The 24,126-nt window shown below is 45.3% G+C and overlaps 2 protein-coding genes across 3 annotated transcripts in view; both read right to left on the bottom strand.

Annotated features, from left to right (window-relative positions):
- Positions 1-448: 448 nt before the first annotated feature.
- On the bottom strand, positions 449-835 carry LOC139317695 (protein LDOC1-like). Its single transcript, XM_070944774.1, has one exon. It carries the CDS (start codon positions 833-835, stop codon positions 449-451), a length of 387 nt encoding a protein of 128 aa, XP_070800875.1.
- Positions 836-1,358: 523 nt separating this feature from the next.
- Positions 1,359-24,126, bottom strand: part of U2AF2 (U2 small nuclear RNA auxiliary factor 2) — a 118,601-nt gene continuing 95,833 nt past the window's right edge. For both annotated transcript variants that reach the window (XM_070944476.1, XM_070944474.1), the window contains exon 12: positions 1,359-1,892. In XM_070944476.1, the coding sequence (XP_070800577.1) occupies positions 1,758-1,892 (135 nt within the window). In that variant the 3' untranslated portion in view covers positions 1,359-1,757. The remainder of the gene's footprint in view (positions 1,893-24,126) is intronic.

Genomic DNA, 24,126 nt, shown 5'->3' with positions numbered 1-24,126 from the left:
CAGTTCAGTAATTACCGGGCAATGTTCCAGAGGTCTTGGCAGACGGCCAGCAGGCTAATGCAGGAATGCAGACTCCTTTTCAAAACTCAAAACTAGAAGTTCTAAACTCCACTGCATCCAAAACGCCAACAAATTGTTCACCACGCCTTTCCGGCCCAGCCACACCCCTTTTATACTTTGTAGGGTGTGGCCCTACATCTCCTGACCACACCTCTTGGGACGTGGCAATAGCTGTTCTCTACGACGTCTCCTACGTCTCTCTCTTGCATCCAATAGGGGCTCCCTCTCCTCGTTACCGGACTCTGTTTCCTCTTCAATTTGGCTGGGGTCCAGAGGCACGTCAGCAACTGTCAGTTCTTGCTGACTCACCAGTGAAGACGGCCCCTCCAGCACATAGCTCATGCCAGCTTCCTCCATATCATACTCCGACTCAGCATGCAAAGATAAATCAGCCTCCGGGGCCGGAGTCACAACATGGGGTCATCATACATAAGTCTGAGATGATCACAAAACCCCTGAAATCATCCAACAGAGGACTAGCCTGGACCAGCAGGGGCATGGCCCAGCGAGCCGCAGAGCCGGAGAGCAGGCTAATCATAAATCCCACTTTATCCCGGTCAGTGGGGAAGTCTTCAGCTCTCAGGCTGATAAAAAGCTGCCATTGTCCCAAAAAAGCAGGAAACATGGCCTGGTTGCCATCAAACTTATCTGGCACAGCAACCAGGCATTTTCTCGGGGAAGGTGGCGCAGCATGAGCTTGGAGCTGAGCCACCTGGGCTGCCAACAGAGCTACTTGCTGCTTAAGCTCCGCGTTCTCGGCACGAAGCTCTTCCATCTTAATAAAGGTTTGTTTGTAATTAGTTTGGGCAGGAAGCAAACTGTTCTGACCTAGGCTTCCTGAGTCAGTAAAACACACGAGTAGTCCCAAAAACCTCTTTTATTGCAACAGCTGTGAATTCTGTTCATTCACAGATGAGTCCCAAAAAGTTGTAAAAAGTCCTTCAGGATAAGGCTGATAATCACCCACCTTTATTTCCCTTGACACGTTGCCAAAGACCTAATTGGCAAAGCCACATGGAGTCCAGAATCAAACAGCTTCAGACTTTAAACTGAACATAATTAACAACGTTGCTTCCTGCAAAGGCCCACGTGCCTTTGCTCCTTTTAAATCCTATGGGAGGGAGCCAATCATCTCCAAGCCCTACTCCTGAGTCGTCCCTTTTGTTTACAGATTACCCGTATGTTACTGATAGGTTTTGATACTGTCTGTGTTGATAAATTTCCTTTTGAAAAGCATGTTAAACCATCTTAGTTTACAATCAGGGATTGAAAATTGAAGTTGCCCCAATGACACCAGGGAAGGAAAAAAAAGTTTAATTATGAGAGACAACACTAGAGAAATAGTTGTCCATACACACAGCGTAGAAGGAAAAATATAACAAAAACAGGCCCACTGTTTTGACAGCAAAACACCTTTTAGCAAAAAATCTGAAGCATCACAGAGAAAGGAGGGAAGGGAAATATGGGATAAGACAACATTTCTACTAGAGTAACCATCATTGGGAAACCAGTAGGGGCACGGGTGGGTGGGCTGATGGTAGGTTTAGAAAAGGAAGGAACTGGGATAAATGGAAAGGGGGGGGGGGATACAGATTTTGGCCATAAAATATAAACAGGCTATGCTGCTAAAGGAGCCTCTGGCCAGCGAGTTGCCCCTGCCTCCACAAAAACCCCTCAAGGCTGGTTCAAGGGCTGGGCTACCAGAAGTCTCGGCGATGATAGGAGTCAGGATCGCAGTACTTGGTCACGACGACCCGGTTTGCAAACTTGCGTCCAGTGAGGCCTTGCATGGCCTTCTGACAGTCAAAGACAGATGTGAACTCCACAAATATCTACAAGAAGAGTAAAGGAACAAAAGAGAAAATAATTAGTGGTACATTTTTAAAAATTGACAATTACAAGGATTCAAATCTGGCCCAGATCATACATATAAGTGTGTGACTAGGAAAATAAACTGAAGCGAGGAAGATCCACGCTGACATCACAGCGAGACAGTTGTGGCGAGCAGAGCTCTGTGGAGCCCAACCGAGTTCTGCCTGCCTGGAGGCTCTTTGGAGCCAAAGTCACCTTGTAGGGGTGACAAAAATAGGAAGGGCCCTCCATAGATTGCAAGTGAATGGTGGTCCATTTTGCTCGATTCAGAGAAATCTTCCTGACAGGCAGAGAAGACGACGGCCATTAATGGCTGAACCAGAGCTGTGACAGCCAGAACGAAGAAAGCACAGAGAAGCGGAAAGGGAAACAGCGTATTGGATCTGGGTAAGGATTGCCTAATTTCTACCCAGAATTAAGATAAGTTCCCCAAAAGTTTAGGGTGACCCGCTCCCTGCTCCACCAGGAAGCGTGGGAGGACCCCTTGGAGGGTAGAGCCGAGGATTTTGTTCAGTATCTGTATGACAAAATCACTCAGATTCGGGAAGATTTGGACTCCGACTGGGTAGTCTCAGGGGGAGGGACTGAGGCAGGTCTTGAGAATGTTATCTAGGATGAGTTTGATCCTGTGACCCCTGAGGACGTGGACAGGATTCTGGGCAGACTGAACGCGACCACTTGTTTATTGGACCCATGTCCCTCCTGGTTAGTGCTGGCTTCCCGGGAGGTGACACGAGGCTGGCTCCAGGGGATTACAAATGCTTCGTTGGGTGAGGGTGACTTTCCCGCCGCCTTTAAAGAGGCGGTGGTGAGGCCCCTCCTCAAGAAGCCTTCCCTGGACCCGGCAATGTTGGTTAATTTTTTTTTTTTATTGAAAAAGTTTTCAAATACAAGTTTTTCCCCCTTTCCCCCCCTCTTCCCTAACCCCCCCTCACCACCCATCCCCCCCTGTGACTTCTTCTTCACAACAATAAGCTAATTCATAATTAATTACATAATATTTTACCATGCCCTTACTCACTCCTCAAAGTACTGACCCTTAGCATAATATTCTTATAACTCCGCTTTTCTCCGCTTTTCGCAATAATCTACCCTTTTTCTCCTCCCCCAAACTTATAAAATATTATTATTATTACAACAACATAACCTTTAATCTTTTATATATATTAATATAACATTTCAAAGCAGCCTTCTCCAAATTTAACATTTATTCAGTTCTATCCAATTCTTCCACTCCCCAAAATATATGACTTAAAAATCCTTTTTCTTAAACTAATCAATCACTAAACTAGCCTATTTCAACCCAGTTTCCTGCAAGATTACCATACACTACAATTCTAAATATAATCCACTGCCCACTCTGCTAAAATATACATATGTCTATATATACATTCCATTTTATAAAAAGAGAAAAGACAATAACTTTAAATTTATAATTCATAAATTTATAAATCCATTTAGTATCTTCTTTGATGTCTTTCCACTAGATTGTTAAATCCATCATCCATAATAGGGTAACATAGCATCCTGGTGCAACAGTTTATTCAAAATCTTCAGTCATCTTCTGCCCCCATCAATAATGAATATCCTCATGTATATATAAAAGTAAAAACAACCACCCGAGTGACATTATAATTATATTCCATATAGTTGTAATTGTGGTTTTCATCAGGATTATAAATTCCCATCATCTTAGTGGGTAACAACCAGATCTTCTGCATGCCCCAGCATAACTCTCTTGCCTTGTAACTCAAAATAGTTATATTTATCGGTAAAAGAAATCCAAAATAGATAGTTCAAATCCAACAATGTAAGGCTCTTTCCACATCCCAAAATCACGGCATTGCAGAGATCTGCCACTTTCCTCAAGATAGTATTAAACGATAATTCGCCTCCAATATCTTTTCACATATTCATTTATTTTTTAAAATCCCTGGCTTCACTGTTGCTTGGTTTAGAAACTACTATTTCTACGAGATCTGTTTCTTTTCTTTTTCTTTTGCGGGTTGCATTTCCATCCAGATTTCCTTCCTACAAGTTGTATATCAGCTGATCGGTTGTCATTCTGCTTTATAAATTGATCTTGTTGGTTTTGTTTTATTATCTCATATGTCTTTTCCATCACTTGTATATCAACTAGTTGATTTACGCACTTGTCTGTAACTTGATAATTCATCACATTAGAATCAGATGACACTGCTCTCAAATTTGTAGACAGTCCAGCTGGGGTATCCAAGGAGTCCGAAGACAGTTTATCTACCACAGCCTCTGTAATTTGATGTTTTCCCTTTATTTCCAGCTCCTTTTGCTTGTCCTGTGTTATGCCTAAAGATGTTAAATTTATTTTTAAAATTTTTTGATAAAATTCTTCCGCTTTTTCGACAGTATTCAGTTGGTATCTTACTCCTTGGTATCTCAATATTAAACCAACTGGGACGTCCCACCTAAATAGAATATTCCTTTTTTTTAACTCATTCACTAGAAAACCAAATTTCTTCCTCTCCATTAACATCTTGGGCGGGAGTTCCTTAAAAATCCAAATCTTTCTTCCACGAAGTTGCAAAGTAGAATTATAAGAATTCTGCACAATATTATTTCTAATTTCTTTGTCTGTAAAATAAATCACCACATCTCTAGGCAATTGCCTTTGTTTTGCCAACCAGGAGTTTATTCTATAAATTCTGTCAATCCTGCAAAACACTTCATCAGGTTGAACCTTTAAAATCCCAGCCAGAATTTCAGAAGATATCTTCCTTAAATCATCTCTGTCATTTTCCTGCAGACCTCTCAGTCTAATTGCATATTCTGTAAAATTGTGTTGGATCATTAAAACTTCTCTTTCAATCCTCTGTTGTACAATTTCTTCATTACCAGTCTTTTGATCAGCCTCCATTTTAAGTTTGTCTTCTGAACTATTATCCTGAATGTTTGCCAAATCCTTTTTAATTTTTTGGATCTTGTCATCCAAATTCTCCTCAGTTTCTTTCATTTTAGACTCTGATAATTTAGTATTTGCTTCCAACTGAATCACAAAGTCTGCTAAGCCATTAGCTGTTTTTAAAATCTTTCGATCCAAAAAGCCAATCTTAGATTTCACCAATTCACCAATTTCTTTGATTTCCAACTTAAATTTTTCAACTTGCTGATTCACAATCTCATCCCTTCTTACAATCTCATCAAGAAGAAATTCTATTATATTAAAGTCAGGTTTCTGAGACTGGAGAGTTAAAACTTGTTGATGTAATTTATTAATGGGGGAATCCCCCCCCACTGCCTGTTTGTCTAGCTTTATAAGTCTCAGTGCCATTTTTCCACGCAGACAAAATTTACTGGAAAAGAGAAAAAAAAAACAAAACTTTTTTCCAACCAAGATCAATATCAGATCCCCAAGGAAAAAAAAAAAGGAAAAAAAAAAACAACAGAAGTGAGAGTGAGGTTTTGCCTTCAGTTACAGCCAAAAGTATTCATTCCGCTACTTTGTAATTGAAAACGGAAGGAGTTTCCCTTTCAGCCTCTCTTCAAGCCGCAGCAGCAATCGCCATTTTAAAAAACTTTTTTCCCTTCACTTCACTTCTTAGGCAAAATAAAATAAAAAGAATACTTGCGCTTCAGGATCAGAGGTCCAGCTCATATCTTCTTTAATTAATTTATTTGACAGATTTACAGGCTTGCTTTTGCCCCCTAGCTCTGCGTGTAGCAGAGATTTCCCAGAGCCCGGAGCATCGGCTGGGGATACGGGGAGTCTCTTCCGCTCCCTCCCAAAAGTAAATAAAAAACTTTTGGGATTAGGCAGAGGACTCTACCCACCCCAGGCGGCTCTATCTCCGTTTCCTAATGGACACCTAATCGACACCGAGGCCCCTATGTGGGATGCCGCAAGGGTCGGTCCTCTCGCCTCTCCTGTTCAACATTTATGTGAAGCCGCTGGGCGAGATCATCCGTGGTTTCGGGGTGAAGTACCACCAGTACGCTGATGACACCCAGCTGTACCTCTCCACCCCGGACCACCCCAACGATGCCCTTGAAGTGATGTCCCGGTGCCTGGAGGCCGTGCGGATCTGGATGGGGAGAAATAGGCTCAGGCTCAACCCATCCAAGACCGAGTGGCTGTGGTTTCCGACGTCCCGATATAGTCAGTTGGCGCCATCACTGACTATTGGGGGCGAATCATTGGCCCCCACGGAGAGGGTTCGCAATTTGGGCGTCCTCCTGGATTCACGGCTGTCTTTAGAAGAGCATTTGACGGCTGTGACCGGGAGGATTTTTTATCAGGTTCGCCTGATCTGCCAGTTGCGTCCCTGTCTGGATTGGGACTCCCTACGCACGGTCACTCATGCCCTCATCACCTCCCGCCTGGACTATTGTAACACTCTCTACATGGGGCTCCCCTTGAGGAGCACCCGGAGGCTCCAACTGGCGCAGAGTGCGGCCGCGTGGGTGGTAATGGGAGCGACATGGCGTTCCCATGTAACACCTCTCCTGCGCGAGCTGCACTGGGTCCCGGTGCGCTTCCGGGTGCGCTTCAAGGTTTTGGTTACCACCTTTATAGCGCTCCATGGCTTAGGACCTGGTTATTTACGGGACCGCCTACTACCACCAATAGCCTCCCACCGGCCGGTACGCTCTCACAGAGAGGGGCTCCTCCGGGTGCCGTTGGCCAAACAATGTTGACTGGCGGCCCCTAGGGGGAGGGCCTTCTCTGTGGGGGCACCTACTATCTGGAACGAGCTCCCCCCGGAGATACGGAGGATCCCGGATCTGCGCACCTTCCGCCGCGCTCTTAAGACCTTTTTATTCCACCAGGCGGGCCTGACCTAATCTTTTCCCTTTTTAATTATGCAAATTTTAATCGGTTTTTAAATGATTGGGGTGTTTTAATTTGTCTGGCTCAAATTGTTTAATTTGATTTTACTTTGTTTTTTTTAATTTTGTATCTATGTATTTTTACTGTTTGGCTGTTCACCGCCCTGAGTCCTTCGGGAGTAGGGCGGTATATAAATCAAATAAATAATAATAATTAAAAAAAAGTACTTTTGAGAAGGGGGACTCCAGAGAGGAGGGAGGGAATTGTTTTTCCCCCTCCAAAGGAAAGCGACGAGTGAAAGTTTTGAGCTGATTACACATCCGCTGCAATAGAAAGAGAAGCAAAGGAAAAATGGGAAGAGAAAGACTGGACTGAGTATTTTAACAAGATTAGTACTACCTAAGAGACGGATATGGATAATATCAGTGGTGGGATTCAGCTCTTTTGGGCCAGTTTGGGAGAACTGGTTAAAATTCTGCAACCCCCCCCCCCCCGCCCAATCACTCATGTTGCCCACTTGCCAGACATAGCTGCTGCTGTTCTCTGTCTGGCTCCCTCTATTGCCTTGACCACACGGTCTCTGCGGGCCAGCCAGGTAGTCTGCCTTTGCAGCTGCATACCACACAGTAATCTCCCTGCAGCCCAGCTGAGTGGCCCTGATCTGCCTGCAAGCAAGCCCCGAATCCCAGCCTAGCTGCCTCCCACATGGCCCAGCCAGCTTGCCTGCCTTCCACCGTGGCCTACCACGTGGCGGCCATAGCCCAGCTCTCTGCTTCTGCCTTCCTTCGCTGATCTCCACTCCTCCTTGCTCACCTATAGACTAGACTCGCCCAGCTGCCTTGGCCTTCTCCCACCTGCTCCAGCAGCAGAAGCCTTGAGGCAGAAGTAAGCACAGCCGGGCGCCCCCTCAGGGAAGTGGGGCTGGGAAGGGTGCTCGTCTCCAAAGCCTCCCGTTTCTCTCGCCCTCCACCTCCTACCGCTTCTCTCAGCCTCAATCCGTTCCTCTCCCTCAGCCTCCTACCACTTCTCGAGGCCCGAGAAGCCTTGAGAACAGCCCTCCATGATGGAGTCCTTCCTGGGGACCAAAGCCTTGGACAATCAGATCTGTCCCGAAGGCCACGAGGAGCTGCAGACTTTCCTTCTAGATCTTCCACGTGTCTCTGCCGGCCCGAGTGCCCTGCCCTTCAGATCCCAATGGGGCCAGCGCCTGGTGGCGGTGGCGCTCCGGGAGAGCAGCCAGATGTCCCGGGTCTGCACGCATGCACCGCAGCGGAGCAGCAGCCTCGGCCCCAGGCTGGTGTCTCCAAGGGCCGGCTGCCGTCAGCCTTACCTTAATGGGCAGCTGTGCGCTGGCCCCATTGGGATCTGAAGGGTATGGTATTCAGGCCGGCGGAGGCACGTGGAAGATCTAGAAGGTAAGGCCGACCTTGGTGGCGGGGGAGGGAGACCCACTGCACTCGGCCGAAGAGCTGTCTCGGGGGGACACGGTGAGGCTCGTTCACCTTTTGGGATTAAACTCTAAATGAAATTGAGTCTTCAGGGTAAGGAGACATGAAGAACTTTCAACTGCAGGTTTCTAAAAATCTTATTAAAATGACTGTCTAGAGGCAGCTCTTTAACTCATTAGTCCAGAGGGAGCAAAAGAGATAGGGTCCCAATGAGGGTCTTAGCTATTTAGCTCAGGAATAACAGAATGACAGAGTTGAAAGGGACTTTGGAGGTCTTCTAGTCCAACCCCCTGCTCAGTCAGGAAAACTGAGGATGCCAAAATCTGAGTAGAGGGCCTGGGAAAGGTGTCAGAATAACACTCAGAAGGGACCGGTGGGCGGGGGGCACCCTATACCATTTCAGAGAAATCCAGTCTTTTCTTAAAAACTTCCAGTGATCGAGCACCCAGAACTTCTGGAGACAAGCAGTTCCACTGGTTAATTGTTCTCACTGTCAAGAAGTTTCTCCTTAGTTTTAGGTTGCTTCTCTCTTTGTTCAGTTTCCATCCATTGCTTCTTGCTTTGCCTTCTGGTGCTTTGGAAAATACATTGCCTCCTCCCCTTCTTTGTGACAGCCCCTTAAAAGCCTGTTGCCTATCACACTCTTGGGGAAAGCATGTGAGCCATTTCCTCCTTTCAGTGGTCCATGAAAGTACGTCTATAGTATGTAGATAATAAAGTTGAAGAAAGGTGAACAACATTTTTACAGAACTATAGATACCTTGAGGCTGGGTGTGACAAGGAATGGCTGTGAGGGGAGGGGCCAGGCGAGGCGCCCCTTGACGTGACATTGAGTTGGCCACGCCCACCCAGTCACATGGCCACTCAGTCACATGGCCACCTAGCCACACCCACAGAACCCGTTGTTAAATTATTTGAATCCTACCACTGGATAATATGCATTTTTACTAAGTTATTTTCCCTATGCTTTTGGGTATAATCAAGTTTTTCCTCTCTGTCTTGACTCTTAAACTCACAGTGGAAAGGGAAGAGAGTAAGGGTGACACCTCCTGGCCAAAGACAGTATATAAAAAATATTTTGGAAGTGACTAAGCTAGATAAGAGACTGAAAATATTTTGTTTTGAGAACTGCTGCACCTGGTGTTTAGAAATAGATTGAAGACTGTTTTGGAAACCAATGTGGGAAAAGAGAGATAGGTGGCAGCTATAGAGAAGAACTCCTTCTGAATCTTTGTGGATTATAAATACTTTTGACTGATGGAAAAAGTGGAATTTATAGAACGTGGGAAGATGATTTTGGGTTTAGCCTGACATTTTGGAACATTGGAGTATTAAAGACTGGAGACACGCGGGCCTTGTGGATTACAAATACTAATTGATGGAAGACAGTATAAAAGATATTCCTAAGGATAAATATTTTTCTTCTTTCCCTTTTTATTCTTGGATCCTCTTTATAAAGAATGGCCTGTGTGGATTGACCTTGTGGACTATTGGAATATTGAAATACTAAAGACTGGGGATACAGTCGGCCTTGTGGATTGTAAGCTTAACTGACTGAGATACTGAAGATTGATTGAATTTGAGGGAATTGGATTTGTGATATGGCGGACCACAACAAACGGAATTTTATGACCATCATTTTAACATGGAAGAGGGACAGGAAGCGAGGGGAGAAATAGAATATAAAGGACAAGAAGTGTCAACTACAGAAGAAAAGTGTACACAACAAGATGAAAGTGAAGCTGAGAAAAGAAGAACAAGCAGAGTGAGAAGGAACAAGAGCAAAGGACCAGAGAAATAAGAGCAACCAGGAGCATAAGACCTATATACAAGTGAAGCAATGCAAGAAGAAATAAAGATGTTGTCAGTCAACACAAATGGACTAAATTCCCCCATGTAAAGAAAAAAAATATTTCCAAAACTACAAAGATTAGACATAATATCACTACAAGAAGTACATATTAAAAAACACCATAATAAATTATTGGAGTATCCTAAACTAGGGGAATTATTCTCCTCGCTATCGCAATAAAGGAGAAGAGGGGTGGCGTTATATATTAAAGAAACAAGTGCTAATCAAATTTTTAAAGATGAAGAAGGGAGAATCTTGATGGTGGAAGTGACCATAAATCAAAAACAGATACTGTTAGTTGCTATCTATGTGCCGAATAATGGACAAGAAGAATTTTATAAAAAACTCCATAAGAAGATACTTGAAACAGAATATGAAAATATTTGTCTCTTAGGAGATTTTATTGCAATAGTTTACTTTACTTTTATTTGATTTATATACCGCCCTATTGTTGGTGGTGAACAGCCAACAATAAAATACATACATACAAAATTTAAAAAATTTAAAAAGCAGAAATAAAATCGAATTAAATAGTTTGGCCCAGACAGATTAAAACCCCAATCAATTTAAAACAAATTTGAACTTTGAGTATTAAAAATATTAAAAATATTAAACTATTAAAATTGTTTAAAAAGAGGGAGAAAGTTAGGCCAGGCCCGCCTGGTGAAATAAAAAGATCTTTAGAGCGCGGCAGAAGGTGCGCAGATCCGGGATCCTCCGTATCTCCGGGGGGAGCTCGTTCCAGATAGTGGGTGCCCCCACAGAGAAGGCCCTCCCCCTGGGGGCCGCCAGTCAACATTGTTTGGCCGACGGCACCCGGAGGAGCCCCTCTCTGTGAGAGCGTACCGGCCGGTGGGAGGCTATTGGTGGTAGTAGGCGGTCCCGCAAGTACCCAGGTCCTGAGCCATGGAGCGCTCAGTTGACATAAAACCAGATTATAAAAGTAGCAAAACAAACAAAAAAATAAGACTCTACCCAGAATCTTTTTTAAAATGACAGAAGAACTATGTATACAAGATACGTGGAGAGAAATGAACCCAGGGAAAAACCAATACACATTTTACTCTAACAGACATCAATCTTGGTCTAGAATAGATATGATCTGGATGTCATCGGAATTAAGCACAAGTGTGCAAGACATACAAATAGAAACAAATCTATGGGCTGATCATAATCCAATAAAAATTAGTTGGAAGGGACAAAAGAGATGAGTAAGATGGACTTTGAATCAATCTATACTAAACGATAAAGAATTTTTACAGATGATGTAAAAAGTAATGGGATTTTTTAAAAAGAGAATGGGCGTTGGTTATTACCTGATACGCCCTTTCTCAGCTTAGAGGAAACAGCAGTCAGGAATGGGTTAACTCAGTCTGTTAACTGCTTGGACTGAGTCTGTGAATTGTTAACTGGGTGGGGCTGACTGCTGTTTCCTCTAAGCTGAGAAAGGGCATATCAGGTAATAACCAACGCCCATTCTCCATCAAGGAGGAAACAGCAGTCAGGAATGGGACATACTAAAGCAGTGTCCTATTGGGAGGGAGACGTCCAGGCCTGTGGTCCTAGGTCTGAATGAACCCGCTGGAGAACCCGTCTGCCAAAAGCAGCCTCAGCCGAGGCGTAAGAGTCAAGCTTGTAATGACGTACAAAAGGTGAAGGGGAAGACAAAGTAGCTGCTCTGCAGATCTCCTCTAGAGAGGCCTGGGTAACCCAAGCTGCAGAAGTCGCAGCACTTTGTGTCGAATGAGCTGTGATATGCCTGGGCACAGGTAAGGCCTGGCTTTCATATGCCATAGATATACAAGCCCTGATCCAACAACCCAAGGTGGAGGAAGTGACCCTGCCGCCAAGGGTGGCAGGCTGAAAAGAAACAAAAAGGGACTCTGTCCTCCGCAGAGAAGAGGTCTGTTTAACATATATGCGGAGAGCCCTCTGTACGTCCAATGTATGCCAAATACGTTCCAAACGGTGTGAAGGCTCAAGGCAAAAATTGAGCAGAATCAACTCCTGAGCCCTATAAAACAAAGTGTTGACCTTTGGAAGGAACGTAGGGTCGAGGCGTAAAACTACTCTGTCAGCGTGGAAAACACAGAGATCCCCCCTGGTGGACAGAGCCGCCAGCTCAGATATGCGCCTAGCAGAGGTGATAGCCGCCAAAAATGCCACCTTATAGGAAAGAAATTTCAAACTAACCTCCCATAGGGGATCAAAGGGACCCCGGGTAAGGGCAGTTAAGACTTTGTTTAAGTCCCACGTGGGAAAGCGGTGAACCACGGGTGGTCGAAGGTTGGAGGCCCCCCTGAGGAACTGTCGAACTACTGGATGACTCGACAGGGAATCCCTGGTTCCACAAGTAAGAATGAAAGAAAGGGCTGCCCCCTGTCTCCGAAGAGTATTAGGGGACAACCCAGCATCCAAACCCACTTGAAGAAAGTCCAAAACCTGAGCCACAGAAACTTCAGTGGGAACTAGATTCCCTTTCTTGCACCAGGTACAAAACAACCACCATGTAGCATTATAGATATGGTCGGTGGAATCCCTGCAGGATGCCTGGATAGTGGCGATAACCTTTGAAGAGAATTTGTCCTCCCTCAGTAGGCCCCGATCAAGCGCCAAGCGGTTAGTTGCAACCACTGCGGGTCTGGGTGTACTAACACCCCCTGGCTGAGGGAGATCCTGTCCCAAGGCAACCTCCAGGGTCGGACCACTGAGAGAGCCACTAGATCTGCAAACCAAGGTCTCCTAGGCCAATGAGGAGCCAGAAGTAAAAGTTCCGCCTTCTCCTCCAAGAGCTTCCGGATGACTCTGGGAATTGGAAGAAGAGGAGGGAAGGCATACAGGAGCCCTGACGGCCACGGGCTCCGCAAGGTATCCACTGCTTCCGCCTCCGGAGAAGGGAACCGGGAGAAGAACCTTGGTACTTGACGGTTGTCCCGTGTGGTGAACAGATCCACCATTGTGAGTCCAAAGTGATCTGTCAGAGCCATGAATAGAGACGGATCCAAACGCCACTCTGCCTGGTCGACCAAAGTCCGACTGAGCCAATCCGCCTGGACATTCGCTACTCCTGATATGTGGTCTGCTTGGATGGAAGACAGATGAGACTCCGCCCAGAGAATCAGCTGCTCTGACTCTTGCATCAGAACTAAGGATCGGGTCCCCCTTGACGATTTATGTGGGCCTTGGCAGCCACATTGTCCGTCAGCACTAATATGTCTGACCCCGACACAAGGGACTAGAAACTCTTGAGAGCCAGGTGGACGGCCTGCAGTTCCAGCCAGTTGATGTTGTGTGAAAGATCCTCTGGGGACCACTGACCTTGAGCCATGTGGGATCCAAGATGAGCACCCCAGCCAAAGAGGCCGGCGTCGGTCGTCAGGGTGAGACGATGAGGCTCCCGGAACCTACAACCCTGGGCAATGGTGTCGGAAGACCACCATGTGAGGGAAGACCGGACCGCTGGTGGAACCTCCACTCATACTGGAGACGTGCTGCGCCGAGCTCGTTGAAATGGAAGGAGAAACTACTGCAGGGCCCTGCTGTGGAGACGAGCCCAAGGCGTGATGACAAAACACGACACCATCTTTCCCAGCAGCTGAGAGAAAAGCAGCAGGGAAGAGGCACGAACTGACCGGACTCTGACTGCCAGGTCCTTCAGGCTGGATTGACGGTCCAGTGAAAGATACAGCCTTGACTCCACTGTGTCTATTATTGCCCCTAGATGGAGCAAACGCATTGTAGGGATCAGATGACTTTTGGAATGGTTCACTGAGAAGCCATGACACTGGAGGACCTGTATGGTGGTATCTAGGTCCTGTTTGGCTCGGGATACTGAACTGGACTGGATGAGGATGTCGTCCAGGTAGAACTGTATATGGACAGGTAGAGTCCGGAGATGGGCCACCAAGGGGGCCATCAACTTGGTAAACACCCTTGGGGCGGAGGACAGGCCGAAAGGCAACGCCTGGTACTGATAATGTTTCCCTGCATATTGAAAACGGTGAAATTGTCTGTAATCTGGATGAATGGGGACATGCAGGTAGGCCTCCGTGAGATCCACCGACATGAGATCGCCCTTCCTGACGCCCTCCAGAATGGAATGGAGAGACTGCATCTTGAACCTGCAATACACTATATAATGGTTCAAGGTCTTGAGATCGAGAATTGCCCTCCAACCCACCGAGGACTTAGGAACCAGGAACAGTCTGGAATAAAATCCCTGACCGTGGTGTGCCTCCAAAACCGGCTGAATGGCTTGAATGGCCAATAAGTGTGTTATGGCCGAATCCATGGGATGCTGCTTCACCCGATCCTGCAACACGGGACAGCGGACTAAGAACCTCGGGAGGGTTGGACAGGAATTTCAGGGAGAGGCCCTACCTTACCATCTCCCTGACCCAAGTGTCCGAAGTGGAAGCCTCACACTGGTCGGCAAAGAGAACCAGCTGGCCCCCTATGGGAGGCTCGGAAGAGCAGTAATTTGGACCGTCGATAGGGGCGACCCCTCCTGCCCTGAAAGTAACGTTTGGGTGGATAACAGTGCCCCTGTCTTCCCTGCCTGTCCTGACCCTGTCTGAAGGCAAATTGTCTCTGCGATCATTGCCCCCCAAAACCACTGCCTGCTCCCCGAAAGAGGGACGAAAATACGGACTCGGGCGGACCTCCGCCCATTTGGTCAAATTAGGCATAATCTTGTGTTTGTCCCGAGACTCCACCAGAATAGGGTCTAGGGATTCGCCAAATAATTTATCTCCCTTATAAGGGGAAGAAGCTAGTCTACACTTGTTCCTAGCGTCAGCCTGCCACTGGCTGTTCTGCCCCAGCTACGGACCCCAAAGAACGCAGCACACACAGTCCTTTCAAACCTTAGTTTACTGAATAAACCAGTCTTTTACAACAATGGCTGTTAATTAAATGCATTAACAGCTGCCAAGAATTCGAAGAATAATAACTGAAAACTTACTATGGTTGACAATGTCACTGCGTTATTTTATTTACCAGCTGAGCTCATTATTTCTGGACTGTCAGACTCTCCGTAGCTTTGCCAACTTCTTATCAGTAAGCTACGTGTTTCCGCATCCACCCACATTCCTTCACTTGCTTCTCACACACACTCCTTTCCTTTGTTCTCCTGCCAGCAAGGTCCGGCTTTGGACCGGCAGGAGACCTCGTTTGCCAAAATGTAACAATTAACTTTTCTTAGTTAGTGAGGTGTTTTATTTTCTTTATAACAAATAAATGAGTTTTATTAGAAACCTTTCTCGCGTTTCTTTTCAGATTATTGCAACTTGGATAAGCCTCGATTCATCTACTCTAAACCAGGGTGATTAGTCCCAGAGCCAAACATGGGATTAATAAATGCCCTGACAGACAGAATGCCCAGAAGCTATTTGCAGAAAGCTGATAAGATAAGCAAGACAAGACACGAAGGTATGTGAACTAAGTTGTTCCCTGCAAATTGCTTCAGTCGGCGTTCCTCCTTAAATAGGCTAAGGGAGTGGCCAATTAGCCCCAAGCCTTACTCTCGAGGAGACCTCCTCGTAAGGAGCCACTCCTGCCTTTTGGCAGCTCTGCGCACCCGTGCATCGAGAAGAGGCTCCTCCTCTTCGTCCTCTTCACTTAAGGGAGTTTCTGGAGGTTCTGAAGGCCCTGGCTGAATCACCGCCTCTGGCACCACATCTTCTCCAGCCTCATTGTCCGACTCGAGTGCCAGCTGCACAGGCTGCTGGCGCAGCACCACACCAGCCTCCTCACTGTCTGAATCAGCTACTAGCTGCACAGGCCGCGAATGGGCCACAACACTGGCAAAGCCACAGGAGGCGACGAGAAGTGATGGAAGGTCCAATAGCCTTAGACGCAAATCGAGATGCATTTAGCGTCGTGTCGGCGGAAAATTCCACCGCTGCCATGATCTTGTTGAGATCTTGGTGGGACCTGATATCTGTGACTGGGAGGCGGTCCTGTAATTGCCTTAACCAGAGCAAAGAAGCCCTGTTAAAAAATGATGCAGCTGAGGCCTCCTTAACAGCCCCAGCTGCAGCCTGATGGGTCTTGACCAGAGATTGCTCCGATCTCTTATCCTCCAGATGGAGGTGTTCCTCCGGAGGACCTGGTAGGTTGGATTGTGATGACAGAGCCACCACTGGAGGGTCAAGCACTGGAACCTGTAGCGACTTGGTCATATCGGAACCAATGTTGTAGAGGCGTCTGTCCAAACCGCTGGGAATAGGGCCCGAGCCTGGAGAGACCCACTGTCGATGCACCATGTCAAGAAAAAGTCTGGGGCCCGGAACCTCCTCAGACTCAATGGTGGGTTCTATAAACAAGGGATCAGCTAGGTCAGTGGGCTCCAAAACAGTACCAGGAGTTGACTGGACCGAGCCCTGTCGAGTGATTACCTTGGCCTTGTGCAGCAATGACCGGAAGAGATGAGGCCTAAAGAGTCCAACGAATGATGGTTGGTCAGGTAAAAGATCCTCATCATCAGATAACTCAATATCACACTGCATCTCCTCCCCTGAAAGGGAGGCCTGGCTGGATGATGCCTCGGAACACTCCGGATCCTTAAAGGGAAGGGAAGATCCCAACCCTTGTTGCCTATGATGGAAAGATTGAGCTCTAGAAAAATCAGAAATCATAGCAGCAGATATTCGTTGTAACCCTGTTTCAATGCCCTGACTTATGGCATTAGTAATCAAGGTGGACAAATGATCCGGATATTGAGTGTCACCCAGCTGACCAGGCTGTACAACTGCAGAAATGGGCGTGGATGAAGCCCCAGGTGAAGGAGACCTGTGTTCCACTTGTTGCTCCAAAGGAATCACCGATGGTTCAAGAGCAGGCATTGCTCCAAAAAGCAAGTCACTGCCACTAGGCAAGGCAGGAGCCTGTGCTGAGTCCCCATCTGGAGACCCGGCAGATGAAGGAGCTTCCTCCGGAATAGCAGACAGCTCCTGTATCCCCTCAGAGGCAACCTGGGCCCTAGGGAGATCCTTGTCCTGGGAACTCTTCCCTTTCGTTACAGCCTCCTCTTGAATCTTCTGAGGTGCCTTTGCAGAGGCTTCATCCTTTTGCTTGGACCCCCGTTTAGAATGCTTTGAAGGCTGGGAATAAGGCTTCTGAGGTCGAGAACGAGCCTTGCCCCGCCCCAAGGGATTGAGAGCCAGAAGGGCCTTCCCTGGATCACTGTCTTGTTCAGGATGGCCTGATCCTGACCTGGATCTGGAACGTCCTGAAGCTGTGGAAGCCATTGTGACAACTCCTGCAAGGAGAATATGGTCATGATGAATTAAGGCAATAAAGCTACCCCTTACTCACAGGGCCCACAATGGAAGTAAATTGGGAAAGCCTGAACACTGGCATGTTTGGGATCCCAACCCCAAGTGCGACTCTCCACACCAGGTCACATTGGGCCTCTGCACAATGGGCCCAGTGTCATGGAGACATGCTCATGAACGCCAGCCCGGTAACAAGAGGGTGCCCCCGAAGGCTTCTGCCAGGATCGGTCTTACCCGGATTGAAATCTGCAGATGAAGTTCCTCTGCTCGAACCTCCCTCTGAGGTGCCTAAAATGGCCGCCGAACCTCCTCACTGCGGTTTCAAAATGGCTGCCGCACCTTCACCCGGTTTCAAAATGGCCACCGCACCTTCACCCGGTTTCAAAATGGCCACGGCAACATCGATCAACTACAAAAAATGGCCACAGCTACTCTTGAAGGCTCCTCGCCGCTGCTCCTTGGAATACAGGTCAGCGCTACAGAGCCAGGCTCGTGGTTGCTGCCTGTAGCAGCTTCCAATGGTGCCGATCCTGTGCACCCTCCAGGCAAGCGCTATGGAGCTCTGCTCGTGGGTGCTGCCTTTTAATTTGCAGAGGGACCAAGTCCTTGAGTCCCCTGCGGGTCAACTACTGCGAGGAAAGCCTGTGAGTGCTGCCCAGAGGTCCTCAGCCGAGCGACCTCTTGCCACCCCCGCGGCCCTCAGCGGGCTCAGGCTGAATTGCCCTTCACGCTGGAAAGAAACTAAAGGTTTACCTGATAGGAAGTCAAACTTCAGCAAGTAGAAAATACAAATAAAAACTTTTTTCCAAGGAAAAAACAGTCAGTGAATGGACAGTTCAGAGAAAACACGTCTGTCTAGTTAGACTGAGTCTAAAAAGCTAGCAAGCAACAGGAAGAGGTGTGGCTTAACAATTCACAGACTCAGTCCAAGCAGTTAACCGACGGAGTTAACCCATTCCTGACTGCTGTTTCCTCCTTGATGGAGAACAGGTGAGGGGAGACTTCATTGCAAAACGTGTGGGATACAGTGAAAGTATATATTAGGGGATTAGCTATAATTTATATAGCGAAGAAAAGTAAGAGAAAGAAACAATACCAAAACATTCTAGAAGAAGAATATAAAAGACTTGAAGCAGAGTTACAAAAAGAACCACAAAAGGTGAATCTAAAAAACCAAATGGAGATGATTAAACACAAGTTAAATATAATAGACAAAGAAGAATTGGCAGAACAAATAAAAAGAGCAAAACAAAAAAACTTTGAAAACACTAACAAACCTAGAAGATAGCTAGCCTATAAATTGAAGGAGAAAGAGAAATGGATAAGTAAGCTGCAGGATGAGGAAGGTACATTACAATATCAAATGGAAAAGAAAAAAATATATAATTCAGGAGTCCTATAAGAAGTTATATGACCATGAAAAAATCCAAGAGGAAAAAATAACACAATATTTGGAAAAAGCCAATTTACCAAAAGTGTCAGAAATGGTGAAGAATATGTTGAATGAAATAGCAACAATGGTAGAATTAGTAAAGGCAATCAAAAGACAAAAGAATAACAAAACACTGAGGTCCAGATGGTCTACCAGCAGAAATTTATAAAGATCTGCAACAGGGATGTCAAACTCAAGGCCTGGGGGCCAGATCTGGCCCATGGTGCTTAGATCCGGCCCGCAGGGGAGCCCTGGAAATAGTGAAGGACCGGCCCAGCGATGCCTCTGCCATTAAAAACGCAGCTCTCCCAAGCTCAGTTTTTTGCTGGCAGAGGGTTGCAGGAGGCATCCCAGCCGAAAACGGAGCTTGGGAGACCGTTTTCTCTGGCACAGTACTCTGGCCACAGGCGCCCCCAACACAAGTGATATCAAGCTGGCCACGCTCACCCCGGCCCCAAAGGTCAAACACAACCCTGATGTGGCACTCAATGAAATTGAGTTTGACACCCACAAAAAACTTTTGGAACACTCAAAGTTGGGAGAATTATACACCGCACTGACACATCAAAGTAAGAGAGGTGTAGGACTATACAGGTGAAACTCGAAAAATTAGAATATCGTGCAAAAGTTCATTTATTTCAGTAATGCAACTTAAAAGGTGAAACTAATACAGTGGGGTAAAAAAGTATTTAGTCAGCCACCAATTGTGCAAGTTCTCCCACTTAAAAAGATGAGAGAGGCCTTTAATTGTCATCATAGGTAGACCTCAACTATGAGAGACAAAATGAGAAAACAAATCCAAATGGCCCCCGCGAGACTAGCGAAAATGTACCCAAATGTAGATCCGGCCTGTTGGAAGTGTAGAAAAACACAGGGAACTTTTTACCATGCTTGGTGGCTGTGCCCGATCATTAAGAAATACTGGAACAAGGTAAGAATATGGATAAGAGAAATTACAGATTGTGAAATTGATTTAGAACCTGAGATTTTTTTATTGGGCATGATCAAAAAGAACATCCGAAATGACATAAAATACTTAATACTTCATATAATTACAGCGGCAAGAATAGCGTTAGCACAATTTTGGAAAAGCGATCAATTTTGGAAAAACGGACCAGGAATTAATACAAAAAATATATACATGCGCAGATGGACAGACTAACTTTAGAGTTACAGGATAAGGAGGACTCTAAATATTATGAAACATGGAATAGATGGTACCAATGGATAAACCAGAGGAAAGGAAATGGGTAGAGATGAAATTTAGAAGAAATTAATATAACAAAAAACAGCACTGACAGAGGTATAGAATATGGAACATTTTATTGTATGTTTGTATATATGTACATATAATACACATAATATATTTATATAGAATAATGGAAATTAGTCAATAGGTGAAGTTTATGTACTGTATATGTAAATTTGTTTCTCAATTGAGAGAAACGTGTATGTTTTTTAAATGTTTTTTTCTTTTTTAATAATAAAGTTTAATTTTAAAATTAAAAAAAAAAAAGAGAAAACAAATCCAGACAATCACATTGTCTGATTTGGAAAGAATTTATTTGCAAATTATGGTGGAAAATAAGTATTTGGTCACCTACAAACAAGCAAGATTTCTGGCTCTCACAGACCTGTAACTTCTTCTTTAAAGAGGCTCCTCTGTCCTCCACTCATTACCTGTATTAATGGCACCTGTTTGAACTTATCAGTATAAAAGACACCTGTCCACAACCTCAAACAGTCACACTCCAAACTCCACTATGGTGAAAACCAAAGAGCTGTCGAAGGACACCAGAAACAAAATTGTAGACCTGCACCAGGCTGGGAAGACTGAATCTGCAATAGGCAAGCAGCTTGGTGTGAAGAAATCAACTGTGGGAGCAATAATTAGAAAATGGAAGACATACAAGACCACTGATAATCTCCCTCCATCTGGGGCTCCACGCAAGATCTCACCCCGTGGGGTCAAAATGATCACAAGAACGGTGAGCAAAAATCCCAGAACCACACGGGGGGACCTAGTGAATGACCTGCAGAGAGCTGGGACCAACGTAACAAAGGCTACCATCAGTAACACACTATGCCGCCAGGGACTCAGATCCTGCAGTGCCAGACATGTCCCCCTGCTTAAGTCAGTACATGTCCGGGCCCGTTTGAAGTTTGCTAGAGAGCATTTGGATGATCCAGAAGAGGACTGGGAGAATGTCATATGGTCAGATGAAACCAAAGTAGAACTGTGTGGTAGAAACACAACTCATCGTGTTTGGAGGAGAGAGAATGCTGCGTTGCATCCAAAGAACACCATACCTACTGTGAAGCATGGGGGTGGCAACATCATGCTTTGGGGCTGTTTCTGTGCAAAGGGACCAGGACGACTGATCCGTGTACAGGAAAGAATGAATGGGGCCATGTATCGTGAGATTTTGAGTGCAAACCTCCTTCCATCAGCAAGGGCATTGAAGATGAAACGTGGCTGGGGCTGGATCATGACAATGATCCCAAACACACCGCCCGGGCAATGAAGGAGTGGCTTCGTAAGAAGCATTTCAAGGTCCTGGAGTGGCCTAGCCAGTCTACAGATCTCAACCCCATAGAAAACCTTTGGAGGGAGTTGAAAGTCCGTGTTGCCCAGCGACAGCCCCAAAACATCACTGCTGTAGAGGAGATCTGCATGGAGGAATGGGCCAACATACCAGCAACAGTGTGTGCCAACCTTGTGAAGACTTACAGAAAACATTTGACCTCTGTCATTGCCAACAAAGGATATATAACAAAGTATTGAGATGAACTTTTGATATTGACCAAATACTTACTTTCCACCATAATTTGCAAATAAATTCTTTCCAAATCAGACAATGTGATTGTCTGGATTTGTTTTCTCATTTTGTCTCTCATAGTTGAGGTCTACCTATGATGACAATTACAGGCCTCTCTCATCTTTTTAAGTGGGAGAACTTGCACAATTGGTGGCTGACTAAATACTTTTTTGCCCCACTGTATGTGGAAGGGATAAGTGTGGAAGAAAAAGGTGCACAAGCAGCAGGGATGACCACAGCCTGGAGAGGATTGTCAGGAAAAGGCCATTCAAAAGTGTTGGGGACTTTCACAAGGAGTGGACTGAGGCTGGAGTCAGTGCATCAAGAGTCACCACACACAGATGGATCCTGGACATGGGCTTCAAATGTCGTATTCCTCTTGTCAAGCCGCTCCTGAACAACAAACGTCAGAAGCGTCTTACCTGGGCTAAAGAAAAAAAGAACTGGTCTGTTGCTCAGTGGTCCAAAGTCCTCTTTTCTGATGAGAGCAACTTTTGCATCTCATTTGGAAACCAAGGACCCAGAGTCTGGAGGAAGAATGGAGAGGCACACACTGCAAAATGCTTGAAGTCCAGTGTGACGTTTCCACAGTCTGTGTTGATTTGGGGAGCCATGTCATCTGCTGGTGTTGGTCCACTGTGCTTCATTAAGTCCAGGGTCAACGCAACCGTCTACCAAGAGATTTTGGAACACTTCATGCTTCCTTCCGCAGACGAGCTTTATGGGGATGCTGACTTCATTTTCCAGCAGGACTTGGCACCTGCCCACACTGCCAAAAGTACCAAAACCTGGTTCAATGACCATGGGATTACTGTGCTTGATTGGCCAGCAAACTCCCCTGACCTGAACCCCATAGAGAATCTATGGGGCATTGCCAAGAGAAAGATGAGAGACATGAGACCGAACAATGCGGAAGAGCTGAAGGCCGCTATTGAAGCATCCTGGTCTTCCATAACACCTCAGCAGTGCCACAGGCTGATAGCATCCATGCCACGCCGCATTGAGGCAGTAATTGATGCAAAAGGGGCCCAAACCAAGTACTGAGTACATATGCATGCTTATACTTTTCAGAGGTCCGATATTGTTCTATGGACAATCCTTGTTTTATTGATTTCATGTAATATTCTAATTTTCTGAGATTGTGAATTTGGGGTTTTCATGAGCTGTAAGCCATAATCATCAAAATTATGATAAATCAAGGCTTGAACTATCTCGCTTTGCATGTAATGAGTCTATCTCATATATTAGTTTCACCTTTTAAGTTGCATTACTGAAATAAATGAACTTTTGCACGATATTCTAATTTTTCGAGTTTCACCTATACATTAAAAAGACATTAGAATCTAAACAAATATTTGCCGACGAAGAAGGGAGGATTTTAATGGTGGAAGTAACAATAAACTATAAACTAATACTTTTAGTGGCAATATATGCCCCAAATGACAATCAAGAAGACTTTTATGGAAAACTACACAGGAAAATAATAGAATTTGAGTATGAAAATATTTGCATGATAGGTGATTTCAATGCAATAGAAGCTGATCTGGACTACAAAACTACAAAGAGAAATAAGAAGCCTAGGAAAACTCTTCCAAAAGCTTTCTTTACAATGATGGAGGAATTAAGCATTCAAGATGCTTGGAGAGGAAGATATCCGAAGTGAAAGCAATACACATTTTACTCAAAAAGACACATGTCATGGTCTAGAATAGATATGTGGATGTCAATTGACTTACTAGTTAATATACAAGACATAAACATTGAAGCAAGCATATGGGCAGATCATAATCCAATCACAATTACATGGAAGGGACAAAAAAAAGAGGTCAAAATGAACATTAAACAATATTAAATGAAAAAGAGTTTCAACAATTTATGGAGAAAGAACTGGTTTTCTTTTTTAGGGAAAATAAAAAAGAAGACACCTCATTACAAAATGTGTGCGATACAGTGAAAGTATATTTATTTATTTATTTATTTATTGGTTCGATTTACAGTCAGGTCCAGAAATATTGGGACATCGACACAATTCTAACATCTTTGGCTCTATACACCACCACAATGGAGTTGGAATGAAACAAACACATGTGCTTTAACTGCAGACTGTCAGCTTTAATTTGAGGGTATGTACATCCAACTCAGGTGAACAGTGTAGGACTTACAGCAGTTTGCATATGTGCCTCCCACTTGTTAAGGGACCAAAGGTAATGGGACAATTGGCTTCTCAGCTGTTCCATGGCCAGGTGTGTGATATTCCCTCATTACCCCAATTACAATGTGCAGATAAAAGGCCCAGAGTTCATTTCAAGTGTGCTATTTGCATTTGGAATCTGTTGCTGTCAACTCTCAAGATGAGATCCAAAGAGCTGTCACTATCAGTGAAGCAAGCCATCATTAGGCTGAAGAAACAAAACAAACCCATCAGAGAGATAGCAAGAACATTAGGCGTGGCCAAAACAACTGTTTGGAACATTCTCAAAAAGAAGGAATGCACCGGTGAGCTCAGCAACACCAAAAGACCCGGGAGACCACGGAAAACAACTGTGGTGGATGACCGAAGAA

The sequence above is a fragment of the Pituophis catenifer genome, unplaced genomic scaffold (assembly GCF_029215685.1).
Source record: "Pituophis catenifer annectens isolate HBS135680 unplaced genomic scaffold, rPitCat1.0.hap2 SCAF_5, whole genome shotgun sequence".
NCBI lineage: Eukaryota > Metazoa > Chordata > Lepidosauria > Squamata > Colubridae > Pituophis > Pituophis catenifer.
Note: the sequence above shows the minus strand (reverse complement) of the source record. Positions and strands in the feature narration are given on the sequence as shown.

What these genes read in the sequence shown, in the direction of transcription:
- LOC139317695 (XM_070944774.1), bottom strand. Translation starts at nt 835, where the DNA reads ATGGAAGAGCTTCGTGCCGAGAACGCGGAGCTTAAGCAGCAAGTAGCT.